Genomic DNA, 19,576 nt, shown 5'->3' with positions numbered 1-19,576 from the left:
TCCTATCACTGAGTAATTTCCTCTAGGCTGCAGAGGTGATGGCCGCAGCGGGTGAGAGGTAGGCCGACAAGCCATCTCCCACAGGGAGGTTACTATTTTTACTCTCAACAAAAAAAAAAGAGATTCTCACGGATGCGGCCGTTGTTTGCCAATCGGATGATGAGGGAAAAACACCAGAGAAAAAAAAGCCAATGTAAGGCAGATGTTGAGGGGGATACCGGTACCCACTGCACTTCAGATAGGCACAATTATTCACACCTGACTGCTCTCTGAAGACACAGCACAGATCATTAAGTCCATCCTCTCGTGCGCCAGCGTTTAATGAACACTCACATCCTGAAAGATGGAAGCGTTAGGTATGACTGCGCTTTATGTACCATCCCTACTTCCGATACTCCACCAGGAAGCATCCTTCATCCACATGGATCACATATTTCATATATACAGTAAAGTCTCGTTATATCGATATTCAAGGGAGTCAGAAAAAATATCGATATAACAGGGACTATCGATATATCCGACCCTGTTTGCATGTAATTTTCTCCGTGCGTGCATAGAAATAGTATCGATATAACCGGGACTATCGATATATCCGATATCGATATAACGAGACTTTACTGTATATACAGTAAAGTCTCGTTATATCGATATTCAAGGGAGTCCAAAAAAATATCGATATAACCGGGACTATCGATATATCCGACCCTGTTTGCATGTAATTTTCTCCGTGCGTGAATAGAAATAGTATCGATATAACCGGGACTATCGATATTCAAGGGAGTCCAAAAAAATATCGATATAACCGGGACTATCGATATAAGGGAGTCGATATAACCGACTATCGATATATCTGTTTGCATGTAATTTTCTCCGTGCGTGAATAGAAATAGTATCGATATAAACTATCGATATATCCGATATCTATAACGATTCAATCGTTTTCATTAAAATAGTTCTCACAAGTACGCATGAGACAGATGTTTCACACTTTTGGCATTATCATAGACGCTCGCAACTAGAAAAGGCCGTTTGCGCCAGCGCTTTATCGGCGCCCAAGCATGAAAGACACTAAACTGGAATAAATTATACGTCATATTTTCAATTTCTAAATACATTCGTGAATGGCAGTGAATTAGTTAATTTTGCGTACTTACCTTTGAGGCTGACATCCTAAAACAGTTGCATTAGTCAATAACCAAACTTTTGTTATGTCTCTATATTTGTACATTTTTTTTTAACATTATGCTTATTACCAAACTTCCAAAATATAATAATAATAATAATTGGATTGGATTTTCCTTTATTAGTCTCACAGTGGAGAAATTTACATTTCACAGCAGCAAAGTGATGAAAGGAATGACATTAGAAAAAACAAAATACATGAGCTGCTGGAAAGGCAGCCACTCTCGCGGCGCCGTCTTGAAGTCAAAAGAAAACAAAAAAACGAAATAACAAATAATAATAATACTATTTATTATTATTATTATTATTATTATTATTATTATTATTATTATTATTATTATTATTATTAGCGTATTTTACAAATATTCCACTGCATATATTTTACATTTTAAGAGTCGCGCTAAATATTCAGGAACTTTATTTGGTCTGAAAACTTTGACTTGATGGCGAAATTAGAAGGAAACACATAAATAACGCCATGGTGAATGGTTGTGTGTTGATTTGATACTAGTTGACACAAATTCCCAGCAGACAAATCAGCCCATTTCCAACGGTGCTTGGGCGCCGTCTTGTGCATATTCTGGGTGCTACATTTCTGTCCAGATGCCTCAAAATGACACGGAATAACTTCTTTAATCGATTGCAAACATGTATGCTTTCCTCTTCAGAACTATTGGAATCATATTCATAACTGTATGAGTTACAAGAAAGCATCTGCTCTGAATCTCAAGCCATTGTTTTGATTCTCGAGCAAGGCAAGACGTCCTGGCGTGACATCACGAACAAGGGGGCGGGACCTTCTCATAGTTTTCCTTCTAATTTCGCCATCAACACTGTGTTTTCAGATGAAAAAAAAGTACCCAAAATGCATTGTGTGTCGCTTTCTTGGTCAGGGGCGTTCCCTCCGTGACGTCACGCAGGGCATTGTCATCAACTCGAAAACAAGACTTCCTGATTATTCAGCGTGAGTCTTGCAACGTAAAATATAGCTAGCTATATGCGGTGGAATCTTTGTAAAATGTGTTCAGTAGAAGTCATTTGAAGTGATTTTACAAATTATGGACGCAACTTGTTCGGATGTGTCGGTTGTCCTTTAAAGCGGCGTAATGGCACCGGGCCGGACGTGGCGGAGTGTACCAGCAGTTGGCAGAAAATCATAAAATAGCCACCACCACCACCACACCCCCGTTTGGCCCTTCACGCTCCTTTTCATCCTATTTACTTTTAATGTTTTATGAGTGGATTTGATCAGCGGGAATACCTAAAAACTAATCTAGACTATGTATTATTCATAGACTTTGTTATAGTGGCCGCTAATTGGCCGGCGAGGCCTTCATTTCCCTGTTTTGTAATGAGCGGACGGAAAGCACACCTGGTGCAACCCGAAATTGATGAAAACAAACAAAAAAAAACAACATCAAATTGTCCTCACTTTACAATTTGTCACTTAACTCATTCACTGCCATTCACAAATTTATTCGGCAATAGAAAATATGATGTAGAGCGCCATTCTCGAGTTTGTTTGTTTTGCTTTTTCATGCTTGGGTGCCGATAAAGCGCTGGCCAGACCTATGGAAATTATTTTTCCCCTTCCACCAGTGGGCAGCATTTCCCTTTTTTTCCCCATGTTAGCGCTTTATTCCAGCTACAGCTGTTTTTAAAGTGCTTTATAAACCAATATGTTTTGTATTGCATTTTATTTTGGACAGTCGTCCTCATTTCAAGCTTATATAACTCCAGACTAATATCATTTAGGAATTAACTCTTTTTATCTGATGAAAGAACAGTGTCTAAGGTTTCTTACGCTGCATTGAATGTTTATGTAGTCCTAAAATTCTGTGGGTTCTGGAATTCCAGTGACAATGACTAAAACCCTGGCACTGGAGTGGACACATTTTTGCACAGCGTCTGGCAGTGAATGAGTTAACGGTGTCAAAAATCATGATGGGCGTCGACCACAGCCTATTTTTTTATTTTGACAGTATAAAATAAAATCGGCCATTTTTGTAGAAGATTGCAGCTTGATGATGACGGTGATGGATAATAGTCATTTATAGTGACCTTCTTTAGCATAAATATATTTTATTTCTTTGTGTAATAGTGAAATGAAAACACAACAGAACTTTCACTACATTTGAATAAGGTGGGTTGAAGGAGATTGTATGGGGGTTACAAGGAAAGGATATGAGCGCCCCCTGTTTTGGTGGCAGGGTAATTCTCGAGCAGTTATATAATGTAATTAATTTACAAATAAAAAAGAAAAGTTGATATAATTTCAGATTAAAAAAAAAAAGACGCCATTAAAATATTTTGTCTTCAGAATAAGCTCCAAGGGAATTAGATATGACGTGCCAATGTTTTGTTGTCAATTTGTTCTAACCGGGTGTCATTTTGAACCGCGTTTTGGATTTAGTTTGGCAATTCATCAGAAGAGCTAATTAACTAGCAACTGACATGAAAAAAAATGTCTGCTAATGTGGTTTTCTTCAAATAGCTTACGATCTCATTCTTTTGTACGCTCGCCAGCAACACACAATGATAGCTTTCCAATGAACTCGGTCTGGTTCATCCTCGACCAAAATGACAACTGGGCGTGTTAAATCAAAGTAATGAATCTAAAAATGTGCTCAATATTAAAATTACAACTTTATCCTGGACAGGTTTTGTCATCGTGACACTTTGAACACATTTTTCTGGTTTCCACGATTTACAATAGCACAATTGTATTGAACCCACAACATGGCTCACGTACAATCTTCAAGACTCCATTTTGTGTGACGCAATCGGAGTGTACATGCATTCATTATAAATTCAGTCGATTTGAAGGACAACCGACACCATTTTTTTGTTTCCTGACGTCAGAAAAACGTTTAATATCTAAAATACCCAAAACACGCAGGCTGATATTTTTAGTCAAATGCAAAACACCAATAAAAATTAGTTAAAGTGTCCCAAAACGACTTCAAAATGACCCCGAAAATGGCGAGTTTCAGAAGGTCCCGCCCCCTTGTTCGTGACGTCACACCAGGACATCTTCACCTTGCTCTAGAATCAAAACAATGACTTCAGATTCGGAGAAGATGCTTTCTTGTTCCTCATCCAGTTATGAATATGATTCAAATAGTTCCGAAGAGGAAAGCATAAATGTTTGCAATCGATTAAAGAAGTCCTTCCAGATCAATTCGAGCCGTCAGGACTTGCACAAGATTGCGCCCAAGCTCAGTTGTAAATGGGCTGACTTGTCTACTGGGAATTTGTGTCTACTAGTATGAAATAGTAGTCTTGGTGCAACACATAACGATTCACCATCTTGCTATTTATGTTTTCCTTCTAATTTCCCTATCAACACTGATCAACACGATGTTTTCAGACCAAACAAAGTACGCAAAATGCATTGTGTGTCGCTTTCTCGGTCAGGGGCGTTCCTTCCGTGACGTCACATCTGGAATCGTCACAAACTCGAAAACAAGACTTCCTGAATATTCAGCGTGAGTCTTACAACGTCAAATATAGCTATAAGCAGTGGAATCTTTGTAAAATACACTCAGTAGAAGTCATTTGAAGTGATTTTACAAATTATGGACAGAACTTTTCCGTAGGCGTCGGTTGTCCTTTAACAGTAAACAACAGTCTCTGTATTCATGCTAATTGCACAACTTTAAATGAGAAATGTTCTCTCATTGTTAAGCATTCCATGGTACATAACAAGTCCAGTTATCTATGTGTCATGATGGAAAAGGCAAATGATTTATTAAATTGTTATATATTGGCTCGGCCGGGAAGGCAATTTGCGCACAAAAGTGACACTGCCCATCTGGAACAACACCACATCCAATCATTCATTTCTCCTCGTAGCATCCTCATGACTCGCGGGGGTTGTGAGAGCAAAATCGGTATCGGTGCCTGTTGCTATGAGACTCCTTTAAATCGGGTTCACGTTGCCAGAACCAGCTCATTAGCATGCAAATCGTCATTATTCATGCTTGATTATGTAGGAAAGCTATGCCGCCGAGAGAGATATTCGGAAATGACTGAGTAGACAGGTGACTTACTCGAATTATCTAACGGGGAAAATGAGATGTGATTATTCTTATTCATTTGTTTCCTGTTTGCTGCTTTTTAGCTGTTGTCGCCACTTTTCCATTTTCTCCTTTTTTTTCGATTTCTCGTCCTCATTAAGATTGAGAGTCAATTTGAATATAACCTTTGAGTGAGAGGTTTGCTCCATTTTCAGACTACCACTGCAATAATTGAAATGCACAATATACAAATACCCTGTTTAAATTCTCTGTAGACATGTTTTCTGGCATTTACGGCATTTAATTATAAAAGGTATTCAAATGCACCTTCACCTAATCAAAAACGAGTAGCAGAATGTGAGGAAAAGTATTGCAGAGTGACGGAATTAACTTTCTAACTTGTAATTTATTTATTGTATTCTATTTATAATTGTATTTTATTTATTTATTATTGTATCTATGCTTGTCTGTCTTGTGTCTATGCCTGTCTTATACAGTGATATGGGTTTACGAACCCCTTGGCTTACGAACTTTTCGGTTTACGAACGTTAAATTTATAAAAAATTTACCTTGGCATACGAACTATTTTTTGGGATACACACAGAGTTGCCACAATGAGTGATGTGTCGTTCGCGAACGAGCCTGTTCTCCTAACAAGAAAATGGCATCCGACTGTTTTTGTCCTCTATTCCCCGCCCACAGTCTTCGGTTAAAGCCACGTGATTGGTCAAGAACGCAGCAGTGAGGGGAGGTAGTTTAAACATTAAAGAGACAGGCAGAGAGAGTTTCAACTTTGATAGTTCAAAGGCAAGGTGTAGACTGCAAGGTTAAAATATCCCATCAATCAGGCTCCACAAACAACCCGCACAAGCCATCTGTCCACTTGATGCAAAAAGCAATCAACCCAGCTAAACAGAACACAATTGATGAGGAACTAGGTAAAATTATCGCAGAGAAAGCACCTACAAGGGATCATTCCTCAAGATGGTGAAAGAAGAAGGTTACGTTCCTCATCAAGTGTTTAATGCTGAGGAAAACGGCCACTCCATTCCATCAAGCCATCAACGACCATCACAAAGCTAAATAAAACGACTTTATTATATAGTACCGTTCATTTCGGATTATTTTCATTTGAATGGTTTCCTATGGGAAATTAATTTTTGGGATACACACTTTTCGCCTTACACACGCTGTCTGGGAACCAATTAAGTTTGCAAGGCAAGGTATCACTGTACTTGAAGACCACCCACAGCTGGCAATGTGACATTGAGAACTTTAGAGAAGAATAATATATCTTCCTGCAGACAAACATAACATGAAGGATCCTCGCCGGGACGTGACATTGTCAGCATAAACAGCAATTAGACAGTGCGGATGCTGAACTGTGCTCCGTCCTGGTGTGGCCCCCTGTCAAGATTGAGGCCTAATTATTGACAACTTTGCTTCGTCCTCTTCAGGCACGGGAACAATGCCAGCACCAAGTCATTTCTCCTTAAAAAGGTGGAAGGGGAGAATCGGGATAACATCAACCGGGCGGTGCATTTGCATTTTATAATTACATCAATATGAAAGCCGCGCTAGGAATTTGCATTTAAATCTATCAATGAGACACTTAAACTTTGGCGACTTTGGTTAATTACGTCTTCTTCCAGACACAAGGTAGGCAAATTATTGAATAAACATGTGCCTAATTAATTGCCAGCCTGTTCGTTTCCATTTGAATTCTTTAGTCTTAGAATGAAGGAACCCAGAGTTGACAGTTTTAATCAATCCTATGCGAGGAAGTGGAAAGGAGTGACTCTTATGGCAATAAGTTTTACAGTTGAATAATATTCAAGCGGCTATGTATGTACAGGTATGAATGTACAGTGATACTTTGGCTTACGAATTTAATTGGTTCCCAGACGGAGTGTGTAAAACAAAAAGTGTGTATCCCAAAAAATAATTTGCCATAGGAAACCATTAAAATGAGAGTAATACGTTCCCAGGTCCCCATAAAACAGGGGTGTCAAAGTCATTTTTTGCCGCGGGCCACATTGTCGTTATGGTTTCCTCTCGAGGGCCGTTATGAATTTGGGGAACCCATTAGAATGTTTAAATCCCTTCAAATATTACATATAGAGCACACAGCAAATTAATGAATAACTCGTTTTCAAATCCGAGGTCAAGAATAATGACTTTTATTGTGGTTGACATCCAAAAATATGAAATTTTGGCTCAGATTTTAGCAATCATCATGGAATTTAACAAGTTTGATTTGCTTTCGCGGGCCGAAAAAAATAATGTGGCGGGCCGGATTTGGCCCGCGGGCCTTGACTTTGACACCTGTGCCATAAAACATCAATTTTCTACTTTCGAATTTTCTAAGCCTTAAAACTACACAAAATATACCTTATATTATGTTTACTAAATGTGCGATGGTATTATAATTAAAGAAAAAAAACTGTACTATATAATAAAGTCATTTTATTGACTTTTGTGATGGTCGTTGATGGCTTGATGGAATGGATTGTCCGGTTTCCTCAGCATTAAACACTTGTTGAGGAACGTAACCTTCTTCTTTCACCATCTTTAGGAATGATCCCTTGTAGATGCTTTCTCTCATGAATGTGCCTATATAGCTTTTTGGTTTTATAGCTGTTACATTCCTTTATTATTTAATATCTCGGGTTATATTGCAGCGCACTTTCTCGGAGAAAGATTCACTGTTCATTCCGTGGCATTTTAAATATGCGGTTTCATATGGTTAATAATGCAACAGTGCACATTCGTGACTGAACGAGGCCCAGCTGTTTGGTTGTCTTTCTTTCTTTCTTTATTTATACATTCCTTGTCAGCCTCATTGAACACCCTGATTGATTTCCTCTCGTTTTTGGCATTCTCTGAACTGCTAGCTTTTGAAGTGCTGGTTCAAATTGACAACTTGTTTGCGACCTGGCCTTCTTTTTTTTCTCCACTTCCTTGCTTCTCGCTGTTTTTGATTTTAATGAGTGTGTTAAGCACAAAAAAAACACTGATAACAAGACACCCATACGTGTGTTACGTGACGCAGAACGCGTGTTTGTTGCCAATGTTTTTTAAGACCACAAACACTTTTGAGACGCATCTCTGCCAAGCTAGCTAGCTATTAGCTTTATATCTAGCTAGCTATTCGCTATATAGCTAGCTAGCCAGCTATTTGAGTCAGGAAACATATTAGCTCGCTATCTATTCGCAATCTAGCTATCTATTAGCTGTGTAGCTATATATTAGCTAGCTAGCTAGCTAGCTTTCTATCTTTTTGAGTTATTCCGGTTTGAGTGAACGCTGGCGCATGTATCCTGTGAATGTAATGTAGAAATGTATCCCGTGACTGTAAAGTGACTTTGAGAATTTTGAAATGAAATGTATTCTTATTATTATTGTAGTTTTACTCTTTGTACCTTTCTACCGTCTTTGTTCCTGATTTATTGCCTTATTGTTGGATAAAAAAGGTTAACATGTAGACCGGAGGATGATTTTATTTGAATTTTTTTAGAAGCAAGTTAGAAGCAAAGTCGATATTTTGCAAAGGCAATATTTTGATTTGTTTTCAGCCTCCCAATTTAAAAAAAAAAAGCTAGTTAGTCATCATGAGGTGTGCGGATGGACCATCACTTGACCTATCTGGCTATCTAGCTGTCTATCTGGCTGGTTACCCAGCTTGCTATCTAGCTAGCTATCTAGCCGGCTACCTAGTTGGCTACCTAGCTATCTATCTAACTGGCTACCTAGCTAGCTATATATTTACTATATATTAACTATCTAACTAGCTAGCTAGCTATTGAATAGTTATCTATTATCTAGATAGCTAGCTAGCTAACTTTCTATCTATTTGAGTTATTCCGGGTTGAGTGAATGCTGGCGCATGTGGCTGCCACTGCTCACCCACCGAAAAACTGATCCTGTGACTATAAAGTGACCTTGAGAGTTTTGAAAGGCGCTTCTAAATGAAATGTGTTCTTATTATTATTATTGTTTTACTCTTTGTAGCTTTCTACTATCTTTGTTCCTGATTTATTGCCTTATTGTTGTATATATGACAGTTGCTCCATGTATAGCACTTTGTATGCATCAACGGCGGTTTGAAAGTGTTCTATAAATGCAGTTGAGTTGAGATAAAAGTACCAGCTGCTAACATAAGCCATTTCAGTCACTTTTATTTTGCTTTTGCGCAAACTAAAACTGAAATTATCGAGACATGTTACATAGTCACTCGCTGGTGTTGCACCTTCTCATGTTCATAGCTTGTTGGCACAATAAATACATATTTCAGGATATCTGCGAATTCAAATCACGCTAGCAAATCTCAATTACCACTTTTGCAATTAGTGTTATAGCAAATTGAATGCTAAAATGAACGCCTTGCACAAATAACGTGGCGTGTAAACATGCTTCATTAAAGTAATGATGGCTCCAAGTGGCGTCGCTCCAAGTAATCCAACCTTCTATGAGCAAACAGCAGCAACAGCAGATGTCGACGGAGGCTCTGCGGATTTGCCGTGCGTGTTTGTTAGCTCTGGGGGTGCACATCTTTTACACTTCTGTGAAAAGATCACGCACACCTTTAAGGCTTTCATGCATATTTCGGAGTGCGTTTACACTCCAGGTTGATTTGAAAACGCATTCAGCAGAAGGTGCAGATGTTGCTGAAGGCAAGTCTATTTGTACAACGGTCCCTTAAAGTTTGAACTCACCCAAATTTGTACCAAGTGGAATTTTGCCGTTTGCTGAGCCAGTTTATCAAGCGGATTTTCATAATTTGGATCTTCTTTGATTGGTGTCAAGGATTTGAGTTCATCTGTGCTGTCTGATGAGAATGAACACGGATTGCAGGTCTGCTGGTTAGCCCCGACGCCGCGCATGAACAAGCGTCGGTGAAAAAAAATGTGTTCTATTTTTTTTTCCTGCCAACAAACTCTATCCTTGGTTATTAATTTAATGAATTTGGAGAAATTATTTCCGACAAGAGCAACGCTTTGCTTCATTAATAACTTCTCTCTCGGGGATTGGGAGTGTTCTCATGCCATGTGTGTGCTTGTGTGTGTTTTAAGTGCTTTAACCTCTGAAATTGTTTGACTCAAAATAGAAAGTTGATTTGACAGTGAATTAATTAATGTGAGTACCTTTGCCAAGCAATAGATGTTCTTTCCTAACACTTGAAGATGGCGCAGCGTGACAAAAAATATATATTTTTCAATCTTTTAATTGGATTAGTCTATTCTAGGATCAAACTGTATCTGCGCTGGCGACGTCAAAGTCAACCATTGTTATATCGACATGTAAAAATGTAATCTTAAAACACGTCCTCATTTTTCCCAATGAAAATAACAGAAACAGTGCCAAATAAAGATGAACTGATTTTTTCCCCCACTGGAAGTAAAAAAAAAAAAAAAAAACGTGATATGTCTGCTTTTCGGTCCAATATAATACTAATAATAATAATAATAATAATAATAATACATTTCATTTATAAGCACCTCTCAGGGTCACGTTACAGTCACAGAATACAGTTTTCTGTGAGTGAGCAGCGGCAGCCACACACGCCAGCGTTCACTCAACCCGGAAGTAACTCAAATAGATAGAAAGCTAGCTAGCTAGCTAATAAATAGTAATAATACATTTCATTTATAAGCGCCTTTCAAAACTCTCAAGGTCACTTTACAGTCACAGGATAGGTTTTTCTGTGTGTGAGCAGCGGCAGCCACACGCACCAGCGTTCACTCCCGGAAGTAACTCAAATAGAATAGTAAGACAAAGAGATAGAAAGCTAGCTAGCAAGCCAATAGATAGCTAATAGCTAGCCAGCCAGCCAGATAGCAATTTTACGGTATAATAATAATAATAATAATAATAATAATAATAATAATATGCTTCTTTTGCATCTGTTAAATACAGAAATGTTTATACGGCCTACTGATAAATTAGTCATGACAGATCGTCAATCGCTTTTGGTATCTAAACGTTTGAATGGCCATGTTAGATTTTCACTCACATGTAGTGAAAAAGGGGCAACTGACAAGACGTTAAGGTCTTCTGCTTGTTCCGCAAATGGAAAGTCACTTTTCATTGCTTCATGTGATTGAAGCTGACGCGCACTCTTCATTCCAATAAAGCTTGAGGCGTTTGTTGCCAAGACGGATGCCAAGGCCGGGCCGAGAGCGGCTGGAAACAACATCTGTTTGCCACCGGGGGTCTCTTGTCTTTGCTCCCGCCTTGGATCACATTTTCAACCTGTCACCACAGGCGGGTTCTCCCTGAGACGAAAATCAATAGCTCTAAGTAGAAATCGGAACATCTCCAGCTTCCTCCCAAAAAAAGAAAATAGTCAAAGTCAGGAGTAAAAGCATCTATTAAAAACAGTCCAAAAACACTACAGACGCTCCCCCCCTTACGAACGAGATACGGTCCGAGCGGTCGTTCGTAAGGTGAATTTGGTCGTAAGTTGCTTCAGTGCTATATTTTGTACGGAATGTACAGTGGGGCCTTGGCTTACAAAATTAATTGGTTCCCAGACAGTGTGTAAGGCGAAAAGTGTGTATCCCCAAAAAATAATTTCCCATAGAAAACCATTAAAATGAGAATAATCCGTTCCCAGGTCTCCTAAAATATAATTTTTGAAGATCCGAAGATCACTCCGCCAGCCGTGGTGGGTGTGTATCCCGAGGTTTAACTTTCATAAATTTAACGTTCGTAAACCGAACAGTTCGTAAGGCAAGGTGTTCGTAAACCGAGGCCCCACTGTATGTTTAAAGGACAACCCACACCATTTTTTTGTTTCCTAACTGACATCAGAAAAATGTTTTATAGTATCTAAACAACCCAAAACATGCAGGCTGATATTTTTAGTCAAATGCAAGACACCAATAAAAAATGACTTAAAGTGTCCCATAACTGCGACAAAATGAGCTCAGAAGTGGCGTCGGGCCGGGATACTCCTTCACATACTGCCTTGCTCCAGAATCAAAACAATGGCTTCAGAGAGTTCAGAGAGTCTTTGAAAAGGTCATGCATATACAGTAAAGTCTCATTATATCGATATTCTCGGGAGTCCAAAAAAATATCGATATAACCGGGACTATCGATATATCCGACCCTGCGTGCATGTAATTTTCTCCTTGCGTGTATAGAAATAGTATCGTAATAAGCGGTACTATCGATATAACCGATATAACGAGACTTTACTGTATCTCGTCTCGCAACCTTGATTTATTCACGCTGCTGTGGTCTGAAGAGACAAAAATGAAACATTTGATGGCGAAAATGTATATGTTGCCTGAGACGCATGTCCTTTGTGATCATTTCGTAAATCATATGCTTCAAGCGCAAAAAGCATGCCTTATTTGCCTTAAAAGCCTCTGCGGATATATTTTATGATGCCGTTGCCGTAGTCTTTCATCTTCGTTGGTGTCATTATTCCACAAAAGCCATCTCGCATTGTTTCTACCTTGGATAGGCTTTGGGGGGGACTGTCATAAAAGGTGTTCCTACTATTTATTCATTCCATTTTATTGCTTCTTTCTGTCTTTTTTCAGGAACGGCAACTTGATTGAGAATGGAGCGGCTGATCCTGTGTGTGCTGCTATGCGGTGCCCTAGTGAAGGGCAGCAGTTGTCCCGGCCGCTGCATCTGCCAGCACCTGTCGCCCACCTTGACGCTCCTCTGCGCCAAGACGGGCCTCCTCTTCGTGCCGTCCACCATCGACCGTAAGACGGTAGAGTTGCGGCTCACCGACAACTTCATCACAGTCATCCGCAGGAAGGACTTCTTCAACATGACCAGTCTGGTCCATCTCACCTTGTCCCGGAACACCATTAGCCAGATAACTCCGCAAGCGTTCTTGGGTCTCCGCTCACTGCGTGCGCTGCACATGGACGGTAACCGCCTGAGTGCTATCCGAAGCGACCATTTCAAAGGTCTGAACAACCTGCGACACCTCATTCTCGGGAACAACCAGATCCACCAGGTCGCGGCTACGTCCTTTGATGAGTTTGTTGCCACCATCGAGGATCTGGATCTGTCCAACAACAACCTGCGCACCTTGCCTTGGGAAGCCATAGCCCGCATGACGAACATCAACACGCTCACCCTGGACCACAACCTGATCGACCACATCGAAGCAGGAACCTTTACCCTGCTCACCAAGCTGGTTCGCCTGGATATGACATCGAACCGGCTGCAGAAGCTGCCGCCCGACAGCCTCTTCCAGCACGCTCAAGTTCTATCAGACGCAAAGGGTTCCAGTTCATCTACTCTGGCCGTCAGCTTTGGTGGCAACCCGCTTCACTGTAACTGCGAGCTGCTGTGGCTCCGCCGGCTGACCCGCGAGGATGATTTGGAGACTTGCGCCTCGCCGGAACACCTCATGGACAAGTATTTCTGGTCCATACAAGAAGAAGAGTTCATCTGCGAACCACCTCTGATTACAAAACATCTTGCCACCAAGCCCCACGTGATGGAAGGGCAGGGGCTCACCCTGAAGTGCAAAGCGGTTGGCGATCCCGACCCAGAGATCCACTGGCGTTCCCCCGATGGCAAGCTGGTGCACAACAACTCCCGCACCATCCTGTATGAAAACGGCACCCTTGATATTCTCATCACCACCTTGAAGGACAGCGGGGCGTTCAACTGCGTGGCCTCCAACGCGGCGGGCATCGCCACTGCCACCGTGGAGGTCAACATGATCCCCTTGCCGTTGTTCGTGAACAACACAGGTCACATGCGCGAAGACCCTGGCTTGTCTGACATCAGCACCTCGTCCAAGTCGGGCAATGACACAAAGCACAAGCAGGGCAGGAGAGTCCTGGTCACTGAGGTGACTTCCTCGTCGGCCGTCATCCGATGGCCATCTGAGCGTCACATCCCCGGCACCAGAATGTACCAGGTCCAGTACAACACCACCGCTGACGACACGCTGGTGTACAGGTTGGTCGACGCCTTTGTGTGACAAATCTCAGTAGATCCAATAATTATATGTACAGTGATACCTCGGTTTACGAACCCCCTGGATTACAAACTTTTCGGTTTACGAATGTTAAATTTAGGACAATTTTACCTTGGCATACAAACTATTTTTCAGGATACACACGGAGCTGCCACAATGACTGAGGTCCGTTCGCGAACGAGCCCGTTCTCCTAACAATAAAATGGCAGTCGGCTTGTTTTAGTCCTAAAATTTGGTCAATCAACACCAGACAGAATGAAGTTATGTCTTGACAATTGTTTACAAAAGTATAAGTTTGGAAAGTCTACCGAAATAAAAGCCATAACGGCATGGAATACGTCGTAAAGGTCAAGTGTGAAGTAAGCTCTGCCAACAAAGTTGTCCATAACACTTGTAGCTAAAACTATTTAAAGCATAATTTCAGTTACAGTAAAGTCTCGTTATATCGATATTCAAGGGAGTCCGAAAAAATATCGATATAACCGGGACTATCGATATATCCGACCCTGTTTGCATGTAATTTTCTCCGTGCGTGCATAGAAATAGTATCGATATAACCGGGAATTGGATTGGATTGGATTGGATTGGATATGCCTTTATTAGTCTCACAGTGGAGAAATTTACATTTCACAGCAGCAAAGTTATATCGATATATCCGATATCGATATAACGAGACTTTACTGTATTTACTTATTTACTTAGCTAATTAGTTAGCTAGCTAGTGTGCTCATTAACTAGCTAACTATTTAACTAGTTGGATGGCTGCTTAGTTAGTTAGCTAGCTAGTTAGTTCGTTGGTTGGTTAGTTGGTTGGTTGAGTAGTTAGTTTGTTGGTTAATGAGTTACATCGTTGGCTAGTTAGTTAGTTGGCTACTTTGTTGGTTGGTTAGTTTTCTTAGTTCGTTTGTTTGTTTGTTTGTTTGTTATTTGGTTAGTTATTTAGTGAGTTGATTGGTTATTTGATTGGTTAGTTGGTTGGTGGGTTGGTTGTTGGTTGGTTGGTTGGTTGGTTGGTTGGTTGGTTGAGTAGTTAGTTTGTTGGTTAATGAGTTACATAGTTAGTAGTTAGTTAGTTGGCTAATTTGTTTGTTGGTTGGTTTGTTAGTTTTCTTAGTTTGTTTGTTTGTTATTTGGTTAGTTATTTAGTGAGTTGATTGGTTATTTGATTGGTTAGTTGGTTGGTTGGTTGGTTAGTTCGTTCGGTAGGTTTGTTTGTTATAATGCAATTTTTTTTCATGCCAACCATCCAGGCTCAAAGTTGAACCAATAGCAGCACGTTTAACGGCAAAACGCTTATGTTCGGCAACCTCCTTGAGACATAAAAACGATTTTGTTTAAGATTTTCTAAATTTACTTTACAGTTGACCTTTAACAGAAGCACTCACCTAGAACTTCCACGAGATTGACACACTAAACAAAAATACCCAATTTCCCCAAAAGAACTTCAGACAGAAGCTGGCTGACATAAAGTTTGGAGCTCTCCATTTGGCCTGCAGCACTGCACAATGAACGTAAAGAGCCTTCTTCCAAGATCATTACACCACGAAAAATAACAACAGCACATTTCGCCACGTGCACTCAGCCGAACAGCAATCGCTATCATTAATTTGCTGCAACTTAAAAATGTGATTAATTGCGGTCAGCTAATTAAAGGCTCGGCTGCGGCGCAGTGCTGTTTACTAATTGAGGGTGGGAAAATAAGCAACTATTTTCTATATGACTAAAAGTTTTTAAAAATTGGGATGATAAAGTTGTAGTTTATCATGATGTTATTGTTGCGCCTGATTATAAAGTGGGCCAACATTTTAAAATGGTGTTGTTCTTTTTTAGGGGTTGTTCATAGTTTAATATGTAATGGATCCTTTCAGCTCTTTTGTAATGCTAATGACGCCCTTATGAATAATGAAAGCTTTCACTGAAGAAGGGTATTTTCATAACATATGAAAATAGCATAAAATAAAAATGAAACACTCCACTTGGATAAATGTGCGAAGGTGAGAATGGACATGCTTTATCGCTGTTTTGTTTAGCAAGGAAAAGATAAAATGGACGAAGAACTTCCATTTCGGAAGGAAAGCGAGCAAAGTGTTCTACAGTGATGTGAAATTACATTAAAGAATTAACCATCAGTACAAAGAACCGGAGTCCTCTGTTTCGAATGGGAGCACATTATGTATGGAAAAAGTTTGAAAATACACCATTCATTGGGGGTGCGCCTTATACTCCCGTGCACCTTATACACCGGAAAATATGGTAATTTTTTTCCATGGAATGTCAAACTTCCCCGAATAACACAGAGTGTCCTCCATCTTGCAGGATGATCCCGCCCACTAACAAAGACTTTGTAATCAACGACCTAGCGGCCGGTCGCGAATACGACTTGTGCGTCCTGGCCGTGTACGACGACGGCGTCACGTCGCTGACGGCCACGCGCGTGGTGGGTTGCATCCAATTCCACACGGCCGGCGAGGTCAGCCAGTGCCGTTTCATGCACAGCCAATTCCTGGGAGGCACCATGATCATCATCATCGGCGGCATCATCGTGGCGTCCGTCCTGGTCTTCATTGTCATCCTCATGATCCGCTACAAGGCCTACGTCGGGCCGGAGGACGCCAAGGACAAAACGGACCGCGGCGTTCACTCGCAGGCCAATGGCAGCCACCGGCGGCTACGGCGCTCGGCTTCTGGTCAGGCTTCGGACGAGGGCCAGCAAGACGAACCCAAAGAGTGCATGGCGCTGGTTCTGAAAGTAGACCGTGACACAAAAGAGGACACCAGAGCCTTAGTGGCCGTAGGGGCGCCCTCTGCTGTTCCGGATGTGGAACTGCCTCCGCCGTCTAAGCGAAGGGCCAGCCTGCCGCCGGAGGACACGCAAATGGACACCCAGACAGACAATAGCCTAACGGGCTCTACAATGTCGCTTTGCCTCATGGGCCCGAACGCCGGCGCCGCCGAGGCGCCGCGTTTTGTGGACAAAAACGGCATCCTAGCTAACGCGGGGTTGCTAATGCCAAATGAGCTAGCGCGAACTCGGCATAGGTTCTCCTTTGACGGAGGGGACTACTCCATATTTCAGAGCCACAGTTACCCGCGACGGGCCAAGACGAGGTGGCACCGGTCCACCAACCAGCTGGACGCCGAGTCGTCGCCCCTGACCAATCGCCGGGTGACATTCAGCAGTACGGAGTGGATGCTGGAAAGCACCGTGTGAGCGGACGCAAATAAAACGACATGAACCCTTCAACCCCACTTGTCGCCAGAGAGGTTTGTGAGTGATCCGGGCATCCTTTGTTCTTTTTGTTTTCAGTTGGCAATTGAAACAAACAGACAAAAAGAACGGGACTTGTTACTGTCATTTCTTTTTTCTAAACAAACAAACAGAGTATGTTTTAGATCAGGGGTGTCAAAGTCATTTTTTGCCGCATTGTAGTTATAGTTTCCTCTCGAGGGCCGTTATGAATTTGAGGAAGCCATTAGAATGTTTAATCCCCTCCACATATTACAAACCTGGCTATTTATTAGCTATATGGCTATCTAGCTAGTTAGCTAACTGTCCAGCTGGCTATCTTTTAGCTATCTGTTAGCTAGCTGACTAGCTTTCTATCTATTTGAGTAACTTCCGGGTTGAGTGAACGCTGGCACGTGTGGCTATTACGTGATTGGTCAAGAACACAGCAGTGAGGGGAGGTGGTTTAAACATTAAATAGATAGGCAGACGACAGTGAGAGAATTTCAACTTTGATAGTACAAAGGCAGAGTGTAGACTGCAAGGTTAAAATATCCCATCAATCAGGCTCCACAAACAATCCGCACAAGCCATATGTAGACTTGATGCAAAAAGCTATCAACCCAGCTAAACAGAACACAATTGATGAGGAACTAGATAAAATTATCACAGAGAAAGCACCTACAAGGGAACATTCCTCAAGATGGTGAAAGAAGGCTACGTTCCTCATCAAATGTTTAATGCTGGTGAAACTGGCCACTCCATTCCATCAAGCCATCAACGCCCATCACAAAGGTCAATAAAAATACTTTATTATACTACAGTATAATAAAGTCACTTTATTTGTTTAATTATAATACCATAGCACATTTATTATACATAAAATAAGGTATATTTTATGTAGTGTTAAGGCTTAGAAAATTAGAAAGTAGAACATTATGTTTTATGGGAACGGATTATTCTCATTTTAATGGTTTCCTATGGGAAATTATTTTTTGGGATACACACATTTCGAATTACACAGTATCTGGGAACCAATTAAGTTTGTAAACCAAGGTATCACTGTATTTCCTTTCTGAAATTCAATTGCCAATTGAAAATAAGGAAGGATACGCAGATCATCAAGACCAAGTTGTTTCTTGAATGCAGCAGTGCCTTAATTCTCACAAAGGGGACAAAAAAAGATGAAACAGTATGAATGGAGGATGCTGCTCGGCGTCGTTGGGGGATAAAAAAGACCTCTTTGTTATTTCTTTGACGATTTGTTCGTTTACGACCGTCCGTGTGAGGTTTGTATGTGTGTTTCTTCTTTCATTGTTAAAAAAAGGAGGGGGGGGGCAACTTTCAAATGAACAGCAAATAAACAAAGACTTGTGCACAGAAGACACGAAGATACGAGGATATGTATCACAACCACAGTAATAATATAAACCGATCAGCAACAGAAAAAAAAGGCACATTTTACACCTTTCTTAACAGTGAAGGAATTCCTCCTGGTTTCTCATGGGATTGGATGGTGTGAAACAAGCTCCAGATGTGACTATATATGATTAACACTATCTGGCTGGTCTAGATTAAAAAAATTGACAGATGACTACAAACTGCAAAAGAAGACGTATATAAGTATATTCAAACATTTGTTGTATGTGTACTAACTATGTAAAATACGGAAGTCATAATGTCACGTGACTTTTTACAATAGCGTTTGGATGTTGGCTGCAAGTTTTTACATTAAAAACCTGTGTCATCACATCTTGACATGTCAAATATGTTTCGGTGTGTCCGTATTTATTAATTTTTTTTCAGGTTCATGGTTCATGTGCGTGTGTGAACATTTATTTATTTATTGGGTGGTATTTTTCACGCATCAAGTTGAGCGTATGAAAAATTAATCAAGCGCCATCTATTTATAAGGATGGCACTTGTGGATGCAGATTCGACCACACGGGCAAGAAGGAAGAGGAAAGGTTGTGGAAGACAAAGAAATAACTGGATGGAAGTGGAGGAGCCAAATGGGACTAATGAGATCCAATGGGTGTTTTCTACGCAATGGGAGACTGCGGGTATGTACTGACAGCTAGCTAGCGAGTTAGCTAGCTCGGTAGGTAGATACATACAGACAATAACACATATTGTATTTGTTTGTGGGTGCTGTTTGTCTTGTTAACAAATTAGCCACACGTGAGT

At 40.8% G+C, this 19,576-nt stretch overlaps 1 protein-coding gene across 4 annotated transcripts in view; it reads left to right on the top strand.

The window, feature by feature from the left end:
- Nucleotides 1-19,576, top strand: part of lrfn1 (leucine rich repeat and fibronectin type III domain containing 1) — a 151,415-nt gene that overhangs the window by 124,128 nt on the left and 7,711 nt on the right. For all 4 annotated transcript variants that reach the window (XM_089013169.1, XM_089013171.1, XM_089013170.1 and 1 more), the window contains 2 exons: nucleotides 12,755-14,144; nucleotides 16,480-19,452. In XM_089013169.1, coding sequence (XP_088869295.1) covers nucleotides 12,775-14,144; nucleotides 16,480-17,374 — 2,265 coding nt within the window. In that variant the 5' untranslated portion in view covers nucleotides 12,755-12,774 and the 3' untranslated portion in view covers nucleotides 17,375-19,452. The remainder of the gene's footprint in view (nucleotides 1-12,754; nucleotides 14,145-16,479; nucleotides 19,453-19,576) is intronic.

This window comes from Hippocampus bargibanti, linkage group LG14, assembly GCF_051943395.1.
Source record: "Hippocampus bargibanti isolate YZ-2025 linkage group LG14, ASM5194339v1, whole genome shotgun sequence".
Lineage (NCBI taxonomy): Eukaryota > Metazoa > Chordata > Actinopteri > Syngnathiformes > Syngnathidae > Hippocampus > Hippocampus bargibanti.
This window is presented reverse-complemented; position numbering and strand designations above follow the sequence as displayed.